Here is a 10,539-nt window from a genome sequence, read left to right as displayed (position 1 = left end):
GTGGACACGCGTTTTTCAGCCCAGCCTAACCCCTGAATGCTTGTTTTGGTTCATTCTGCAGTGCTCCCTCTCGCAACGCCTGGAAGCGAAGGTGCTGCCAGTCGCCTCCCCACACAGCCCTCTGAAGCCGGCCGCAGACACCAACTCTTCCTGTTTGCAGGTTCCCAGCTCAAAACCAGCAAAGATTTAAGAGCTAAAAAAAGCCTACAAACAAATTTTTCTTCCCACACAAGCACCGGTACCTGTTATTTCCTGAACTGCGAGTAAACGTGTAAGTGTGACGCTCCTTCTTAGATGGGCAGCTGGAGTCAGACCTCCTGCACAGTGTTTGAGAAACAAGGGATAAACACAGGGGTATGTATTATGTCCCACATCTGAAAATCAGCCTCACATAAAATATGCACTAAATGATACATGATAATGATACATGATAATGGGGAAGGAAATGCCAGCTGCCTTAATGAATGGTGGTAGGCAAATCTGGAAAAATAAATTATATAATAATCTCTTATTATATTCCCTTTGACATAAACTAATCTTGACCCAGAACAATACTGTTACTCTCCAAGAGAAAATAACTGAGATGCAGCTATAATCACCATACAGGAGTCCAATGCAAACTGGTTTGCGTTTTCTCTTTGTTGTTACAATTTTGCTTCATCTGGTAAATTTTGTGGAGAAGACAAGAACAGAGTGAACTACTTCCAGCTATGGAAAGAAAAGCCAATTGCTGCCCTGGGTGGCTGGGAAGCAGCCGCTGAGCTTCCACCCAACGCGTTGCCTTGCTGCCGAAGATGCATGGAGTATGTGCAGAGCTCCGGGCACACAGGAGGGTGCTCGTGCCTCACCTCAGCACCCAGCTCACTGAGCACCTTGCTTTGGGGTGGGTGGGCAGTTTCACCCCTTGCAGCGGGAATGGGTCGGGGTTAGGTTGTTTTTCTTCTGTGATGACACGTGTTACTACTTTAATGGGCTTCCGAGAGGCTTGTGTGCCTTTTTTTTCTCCTTTTTACCTTGCTCGACTCTGCAATGGGGATGAATAAAAAGAAAGCCAAACAAAAATCCTTGGAATACATCCTCATCTAGAAATAGCAGATGGATGAGGAAGATTCTCCCTCCTACTTGCTCAAAACTGCTGTTCTGCACACATTAAGTGTCCCTTCTAGGCCCGCTCCTGGGCAAGGTGTGCTGGCCCTGCCCAAGCGCCAGATACACAGGCTCTGTGAGGTGGGCTCTGCCTTCCACACCTCATTCCCGTCTCACCCAGCTGGTGCTCTCAGAGATCCTTCGTCAGGTGAGGAAACTGCCGGTTAGTTTGCAAGCTTGGGACCCGGCTGCCATGCTGACGTGGGTGTGTGTACATCTGTGACAAGAGGGACTTCATGAACTCACACCTAACAGCAAGCTCTGATGGCTTGTGCCTCCATCAGACCTCATGTTAAGAAGCTGCAACAGAATGTACTTACAAGTTTGTGTGTTTGCTTGTGATTTGGCATCTTTTAAAGTCAAAAGACTACTCTGTGCCTTATAAATTTTTCCATGACCTCTTAGTGAATAAGATACAGAAGCTTAAAACAGTGACTGAGTGGAAAAGTAAAATGTGCTCTCACAAGGTGTGTGGTAGAGGCATGTTCTTTATTTCTGTGTCTTTATTCATAAAAATGCAATGCATGCTTTACTATATATTATAACACATAGTTTTTATACTCTGATAAATGAAATTAGAATATCAAACAGAGAAACCCAGAAAAAGCCAGACGGGTTGAGACCAGTGGTTCAAATAGTATCCTGTCTCCAGCAAGGGCTGGTATCAGATGCTGCAGATAAAAGTAGAAGAAACTGTATCGTAGCCTGTTATGAATTAACGTGCCCAGGAGAAAAGTTTCTTCCTGACCCTCATCAGTTAGTGGTTGACTTATATGCCAAAGCATACATTACTATACATACACACGTATTTCTATCTATCTATACCAAGAAGCATGTGACCAAATGCTAAATCAGACTCCTGGTACTTTCACTTACAGGAAAGTCATTCCAAGGAAAGAATTTTCTTCACCGCAAGAGGCTCACACGGTACATAACTGGGAGAGGGAAAGGCAGCTGAAATTCACAGCTTAATAAGGGAAACTACCTTTATGAGCAGCACCTGAAATGTGTACCTTTTGAAGGTACTTTGGGAATTCTGATTACGTATCTCAGTAACATCTCAGATCTCTGAGTAGCTTTACCTGTGTAATTAAGCAAATACTCACACGTGTAAGTACTTGTAAAGTGACCTAGTAATGCAGACTTCATATGAAACATTACCTTTTTCTGAAAACCATAAGATCATACAAAAATGGGGTTTGAAAGTTCAAGGCAAACCTGACCATTCTGTATCACTCCTGACAGCCATCTAACAAACTCCTGAGAGGCACCAGCACCGAGATTATACACCCTACAGATCTGTCCTGTGCTTTGCCTTCTTTAAGATAGTTTCTGCTAATGTCTAACTTCAATCTCTTTGGCTTCAGTTTAAGCCCATGTCATCCTGTCCTACCCACCAGACACAGAGAATAGATCATCCCTCTCTCTTGGTTTGCAATGTTTGAAAACTCTTTTTCCTAACTCCCTTCTGTCTTCTTTGGACTGAAAACCTTTCAGTTATTTCCCTACTTCCTTACTGATATATATTCAGTATCTCTGGATTCAGTTTATCCAGGTTTTTCCCAAAGTGTGGTGCCCAACATTGAATCCAGTAAACCAGCCAAGAGCTTTCAAAGACAGAGTGTGGAAGGATGACTTCACGTCTCAATGGCTATATCCAATTTTATACAACCTGGATGGTATTTTTGCAATACCATATAAATACTGAGAGCCTTATGCATCTTCCCACTAAATTGCTTCCCATTTTTTGACTATTTCCCCAATGCTTGCCAGTGCTCAAATCTAGGATACAATGAGATGTTTTCTACTGCAGTTATAGACTGATGGTGATGATGATTCAGCATATAAAATAGGCTAATTAATGAGCTTAGGAATAACTACCTCCCCTCAGGCATGTTAATAATATATTTGGTTTTATCTAAAGGGATCACATAGGATCCAGAACACAAGTGCTAGCAAAAAAAGAAATGCAAGATACATTAAAATAATGCAGTGGTACTACTATATGCAGTAAGTTTCACAAAACAAAAGTAAAACAATCAGCATGCTGGTTTTCTTTTCATTAAATGTGATTAGCTCATAAAAACTTCGAATTAGTCAGCATGATGTGAATGACTCGTCAGACCTAATTTTAGCAGCTTAACGTTAGCCAGCATTTCAGAAACAGTCATCCCATCTCCTTCAACAATAAGCAGAGAGGGATGAGCAGTTCCAGGATAAGAGCATCCTATTGCCTTCAGCTCCCTAAACACCCAGATTAGGATGGGATGAACTCCCCTGTGAAGACAGAGAAAAAGTTACAGCAACTACAGAGAGCCTTGACCGGCCTTGACACTTCTTGGAGGCTGAGGTCAGGTGAGATAAATTCCATTTAAGGCAACCACAAATTCAGAGATAATTATTTAGGTTAGCATGATAATTAAACATGATGCAAATTAACCGTAATCATCAAGGGGGGGGGGGGGGGGGAAGCTTGATGAGATAATGACAGCGATGTGCAGAGCATGGAACTTCCATGACACAGGCAACTTCAAAACACTGACATTTCCCCTGTTTTTCCAAATTGAGCTGACAGCTGAGCATGTTGAATTTCTCTGTAAAGGATCGTTTTTACAGTCATTTCAGATGAATAAAAATATTTCATTTTGACAAAGTTATGCTGTTTGGTCTCCAGATTGATCCTTTTCTTTTTAAAGAAGCATAATACACTAAAAGGAAAAGCAAAGCTGGCATTATGAAATGAAAAGACGTTTTGATTTAAAACAAACAACAACAAAAAGTGCTAATCTCACTCTAAAAACAGGGCGATCTTCTCTCCAAGGCTTAATATCATTTTGGTGATTTTGGTTTCAAACTTGAGGTCCCATTTTGGTTTCTGAATGGTGCAGATGAGCCAGTTTGGCCAACCCTCCTAGCCATCAGAGCCACATAACAAAATCTCCACGCAGCACTAAGCCAGCTGACGCACTGCATACCTCAAACTGCTGAGGGAGTGGCATTTCTGGGAATGGCTCATGACAAGGAAATGAGAAAAGCTCGCCGGGATCCCACTCACAGCCCTGGGCAGGGTGTCAGCAGGTTTCCAAAGCTACCAAGTAGCACTGGGTTCAGTTATTCTTGCCAGTTCGCTCCCTCCTGCAAAGAACAGCCCCACAGACTCACCAGTGTAACCCCAAGACGGGGGGGCTTCATTTGAACTGCTAGAGGGGTGCAGCTGGCACACAAGAGCAATCATTTGCTGGGATGGTGGGGGCATTTCAGAGCCTTCTGGAGGGATTGGGAACTGGGCTTCCAAATAAATCAGGCAGCATTGAAAAACATGACCTAGAGGGCACAGTTCCTTGATCTTGTTCTCTGCCTGGATCATTTTCTATCTCTGGGCATCTCCAACATTGGTCCCCGCAGGGTAATAAGGTTTAGAGTAAGATTGCTCAAGCACAGTAGCTGTCTAGTCAACCCAGATGTAAGCTGCTTTCTTGTGCCAGTACTAATCTGTTACTGATACCCACGCGAACCATTGTGAAGCCCAGCACTGTGTTGTAATGTAGGCATGCTGTCAGTGCGAGGTTTGTAATGTAAATAGTTGTGCATATGAGTTCATTGTTTATATTCTAAAAGCTGTGCTGGTAGAAGTTGCTGGAAGTGTTTTTAATTGCAGTGAAAATCTAGATTTGTGATTCCAGTGACAGTCTACTTAAGGTCACAGCTGCTTTCTGATAAGAAACCTCTCCAGAAGGCTGACAGACAGTTGTCACTGGGTCTTCTGGATCTTCACAGCTAGTGATGAGGGCAACTGCACTAAACGACTTCTGGTTTGTACTAAGTGACTTGATCTCCAGTGCTGACGTCTCTGCTTCTTTTTCCAATGTCTTCTCTGTCCGGTTCCATTCTTGCTCTTTCCGATCCAGTTGCATGGCACTGCAGTGAGGAGCATAAACTTCTGTGGTTTCTTCAAACTGTAGGCAATCCACTTTGTAGTATTTTTTCTTTACGTGTAAGACATCATTAAACCTATAGCCCCAGAGAATCTCTCTGGGCACGTATGAGCTTCTGGACTGATGTGAGGTTCCTGTTGAATCACCTGTGTAGACGAACGTGACCAAGATTTCAAAGTTGTCCTTGGCCAAAGCTTTGCGGTCCAGACCATACAAGGGGCTCTCACTATCAATTTCATGTACTACCGTCACTGGTGTAACAAGTATGATCTGGTCATTCAGCAGCTTCAAGTCCTTGTACTCCATCGTCATTCTCCCTTCCTTGTCTTCCTTGTAGCGCAGCAGCTGAGCTCGCACCGAGCCCTCAACCATGTGGTTTGGCCGGAAATCACCAATGCGCCACATCAGGCAAAATTTGTCATCCCGTAAGCCCACGACAGCATAGTAGCTGAAACGAATGGTTTGAGCTCTTTTTCGAGCTGTGGCCATTTTAGCCAAGGCTGCTCCAATTATGAAGGTGTCGATGATGCAGCTCAGTACTGACTGCAGGATAACCATAAGGATCGCGACAGAGCACTCTTCTGTAACGCAGCGGTAACCATACCCAATGGTCGTCTGGGTTTCCAGGGAGAACAGGAATGCTCCTGTGAAGCTACGGACATTGGCGACACAGGGGGTTATTTCTTCATCATTGAATAAATCTCCGTGTTGGATTGCTATCAGCCAGAAGACCAGTCCAAAGAACAGCCATGAGAGAACGTAGGACAGCGAGAATATCACAAACATATGGCGCCACTTGATGTCCACCAGTGTAGTAAATATGTCCACTACGTAGCTCTCCCATTCCCCAAAGATGTGTTTGAAGTACACGTTGCAGCTGCCATCTTTGTGAAGAAATCGCTTCTGCAGTCTTTTCGTCCCCGTTTCGGGGCTGTCTTTACAAGAGCCTTTGTAACTGATTTTATTTCCCTGTATGTTTACAGGCCTATAGCAACCACTCTGTTCAGTCATCTTTCTCATGTCTGCCTCGTGGCATCAGTTTACAGAACACACTTGTGGTCCCAGGGGCTATTTGTTTTCTTTGTTCATTGGAAATCTATGAAATAAAAGAAAAAGTTTATTTTTGTTTTTAATTTCGTATGCCAGATCTTTGTAAAACCAGAACTAAATATACACACTCTGTGGCCATCATGAGCAATTTTCTGAAGAGTACAGACCCTGACATTCATTACACAACATAGCTCAAAAACTTAGAAATTCAGCTAGAAAAGCAACAAGCTAAAAACGTCCATATCAATCTTAAAATTTGTTACCCAGATGAAAACAGAAACCAAAAACCTTTGTGGGACCCCACTGTGAGTATCTCTTCTAATGTTCTGGTGAAGTAGGATTCAAATCAGGATGGGCTTTCATGAACACTCACAAGAATGGCATGAGCCCTCTTAAAGTTAGCCAAATATTTGAGGTAGTCAATTGTTCCTGTTTGTTGCATGTTTGTTTGTTTTCCTCCATTTGAAGAAGTGCCTAGGAAAACACCCTCATTTATCCATGAGACTTCGGTGGCATGGACAGACGAGTTCAGTGCTAATGTGTTTTCACCAGAAAATGTATCGATCACACAAATCATTCATCATTATTTGCATTTGAGTATTGCCCAGAAAAACCTTGTCATGGAATTGAATTTTATTCAGCTAGTGCTTCAGAGACATATTTGTTCAATTTGTAGAAAAGTATTTACATTTCAAATGAAAAAGAAACCTCTCTGAGGTCCTGGAAACCCTGACAAATAATTCCTTAAAACAAAACAAAACAAAAAAATCAATCTGCCAGAAAGCATTTACATTTTTATTAATGAATTTGAAACAAGCATGCAGTATGCTAATAAAATTTGTGGATAGCACAAATTTAGGAAGCGATGTGAATTAGGAGATTCCTCTGTCAGATCAGAGAAAATAATGGGTGTATTTGCAGATTGCAACCATATGAACTTCAGCAGTATGAAGTGCTAGGCTGTCCGTTTAGTGGCTAATAACAGGAACTTATGTTAGAAACTGAGACCTCATCAATTGAAACCCAATACAAAAGCAAAGACTTAGCTGAAGTAAGGATGCTCACAAATTATTTGTAGGATACAGCACAGAGAAAAGTAAATGCCTTTTCCTACAGGTCTCCAACTCAGTCTGCTATATCCCAACCCCTAACACACAAAACACTGAAAAATCAGGAGTGATAGAGTATGTAGCTAGAGCAATTCAACATTTTTGCCAAATGTCTTGCTTTTAACTAATATTTTTAAAGGAAAAAAGGCATTTTTTTGAGGAAAAGCTGTCATTATTCTCCAAAATTGTAAGCTTTCAATGGAAAAATGGCAAGTACTTTTCCCATTTTTAAGCTGGTTTCATCTGACAAAAGTTCAGATGTAGGTTTACAATGAAGCCAACATATTCATGGAAAATGAATTTACAAAAACGTTTCCCAGTGGTAGTCTTTTTTCTCAGCTCTTCATTCACTTTGCCTCAGTATAAATGACTGCACACAGTTTAAGGCAGAAGAGAGTCAGGCCCATGGAGTGTAATATATATTGGATGGACTAGATTAACAGACCTAGAACTCTTCTCCCATCCAAGGAACAATGACAAGCATGCAAAGACACTATTCCAAAAACACTTAAAAGCCAAACATAGTTTCCATTTCTTTTTTCTTTTCTTTTTTCTTTCTCTTTTTTTTTTTTTTTTTCAGCACAGAAATGAATGTGACATATGGTGTCGTAGCCTCAGAATGTGGCCTTCATTAAAAAACACAACATTAATGTTTCCAAAAATACTTCTTGGAATACAGTCTTTGGAAACATTCATATGACTTGCTTTACTCATAGCTTTAAACAAACACTGTAGCCTAGTCCATTGACGACTCTTGACCTAACATTTTATAAGTCATATTTAACAACAAACAAAAACTGGAAACTGTTGATTTATTTTTATAAGAACCTCATAATGTGAGGTGTGAAAATGAAGCAAATTGTAATCAGGAGCCAATATAATCTTAAACAAAAAACATACTTAGGATTATACTGTTTTCCTTATTAACTGATTCAAAATAAAGTTCCTTGAAAATACTCACAAACACCTTGGGACTCTAAAACAGACTAACCAGTTCACCAAAAAAAAGCTGCTGAGTTGATTCCACCATCTGCTGTTGCCATCAGCAAATAATCATATTTTAAAAGTGGTGTATTGCTGGCACCATCTTCAAATTTTGTTGGTGCTGGCAACAATGATAGACTGTCACACATACAACTATGTGGAAAAATCTGATTTTATGGCAGTCTGTGACACACTGGAGAGCACTTTTGCATCGGGAACTCTGACCCCACTTAGGGTGTCTCCTAAGTACAGGTCATGGTAACATATAATCTCATGAGTGCCTGTGATGGGGACTTGACTGGTGCAAATGAAGCTGTGCAGTTAGATCCTGGACTGGATTTTGCAAAACAGTTAAGAATATATCTATAATAACAAAGGGAATGTGATGCTGAGCCTTTTAAAACAGGACCAAATTTGCTAGCCCTGGAGCTGGATGGAGTAGAACAGAATCGGTGCAGAGGAAAACTACCACATATATTGCTCTCAGGATCTGAGTTAATCTTTCTCCGTCGTGTCGAAAATTGGCTTGCTCAGAGCCATTTGGCATTGCACAGTGGAGACATGCCCCAAATGACCTAAAATCCCAAATGTGCTTGAAAGTCTTAGGAAATAGCATCCTCAGTCACTCAAAAACAGCTACAAATGCTGCCCAGTATTTTGGGTGTGCTTAAAGGTGAGCCAAATCTGAACTTTTCCAGGCTACCTCTTAAAGTCTCCCGAGTGCAATAATAATCATGCATCATAATTAATAACTCTTTTATATTGTCTAATGTTGCTCAGAACGTTTAAGTCTAAAAAAACATCCTTCAATGTTTCTGAATTATGTAAGCTTGTGTTACGATCAGTACTTCATTCATGGGGACACTTTTTAAAAGGCACGTGATTTTCCTACTTCAAATGAGAAGCAGTGAGGCTGTGGAGCCAGATGTTCATTGCTCACTCTACTGAAACATGCTGCCTTTCGCAGAACCGTCTGAAGACTATTATTATTACCAAATTTTAAAGGGGAGAAGACCACAGACTTGTAACCAGACTTATGAACCTAAATCTTGGAGCCGTTTCAAAAATCTTATTTTTTCAAAATGGACAAAACATTTTACACATCCCAGGAAACCCGTATGAATCACATTAAAGGTCCTACTACCTGGTAAAGATTAACAAAGGGTATGGGGGAGGATTTAAAAACATTCTCTGCTCACTAACGCTCATGGATCAGTTGCTGCAAATGATTCTCAGATGTTGCCAGGAAGTGTTTTCACCTTCCTCTTACAATCACAAACCCTTGCCCTTTTTTGTCTTGCTTTTACTTTCTTTTCTTTTTTTTTTTTTTTTTTTGTGTGTGTGTGTGTGTGTGGTTTTTTCTTTCTTTCTTTCTTTCTTTTGTTTCTGGGCATGTTTATACACATCATAAGCCTCCTCTTGCATACTATTCTGTTGTTCAGAGCAGGAAGCATGTTGAAATTTAAAGCAGTTTTGGTAACCTTCTTTATATGCATATTTCCCCTAAAATACAAACTTATCAGAGATAAAAACAGAGCAGTGAAACTGTATAGGATAGAAGGAAGATAGAAATAGAGAGATCTCAAAAAAATCATTAGAGTAAATGCCAGAGAAGGTTCAGAATTTCTTCTATACATATCAGTCTCAGAGTTCAGAAAATCAGCATATATTCTTGATTACCTGAGCCAAAGGTAGGACCGACTGTGTTGGATACTGAAATACACAACTGCTTTACAGCCCTGTGTTCATACATACGGATCCCCCGAACTGGTATTATCACAAATATCTCACCCCAGTTAGATATGGGAGAAAAGTACCACAAGAACTTGAAGTTGATTTTCATCACCTGTCAGAACAGCAGTAACTTAAAAAGCTTTAAGCATCCAGTTTAGACTTAGAGATTTTTAAAGGCTTTCAGTAAATGTAATTCTCAATTTTGTTGTGAGTTCAGGGTTTAGCGTTTTATGAGGATAATCCCTATATTGCACCTTAACCTAATACCTAACGAGTTGTTGTTACACCCGGTTTATGACTGCATTTTCCCATTATGTAAACAAGTAGGGGCAAATTTTTGTTCGGTGACAACTTCAGTCAACAGCCTGTTTGTAAAACATTAAGCAAAACAATGTGAAGATCTTGGTTCCAGAATAATTCTGTTCTGAGAATGAGATTAAATCAAAAAGCAAACAACTTGAAACCTCCAAATGAAACCGGGTACTCTAACTCCACACACATGGATGTGGATGTCTCTCTAGCATTGGTTTAGCAATCACCTCAGTTTCCTGCTTCATTTTGGCAATGGCCTGAAAGGTTTC

General features: G+C 40.7%; 1 protein-coding gene across 3 annotated transcripts in view; it reads right to left on the bottom strand.

The window, feature by feature from the left end:
* Positions 1 to 1,616: 1,616 nt before the first annotated feature.
* KCNJ16 (potassium inwardly rectifying channel subfamily J member 16) overlaps positions 1,617 to 10,539 on the bottom strand; it is a 34,836-nt gene continuing 25,913 nt past the window's right edge. For all 3 annotated transcript variants that reach the window (XM_035342581.1, XM_035342580.1, XM_035342582.1), the window contains one exon: positions 1,617 to 6,177. In XM_035342581.1, the coding sequence (XP_035198472.1) occupies positions 4,812 to 6,101 (1,290 nt within the window). In that variant the 5' untranslated portion in view covers positions 6,102 to 6,177 and the 3' untranslated portion in view covers positions 1,617 to 4,811. The remainder of the gene's footprint in view (positions 6,178 to 10,539) is intronic.

This window comes from Oxyura jamaicensis, chromosome 18 (assembly GCF_011077185.1).
Source record: "Oxyura jamaicensis isolate SHBP4307 breed ruddy duck chromosome 18, BPBGC_Ojam_1.0, whole genome shotgun sequence".
Lineage (NCBI taxonomy): Eukaryota > Metazoa > Chordata > Aves > Anseriformes > Anatidae > Oxyura > Oxyura jamaicensis.
Note: the sequence above shows the minus strand (reverse complement) of the source record. Positions and strands in the feature narration are given on the sequence as shown.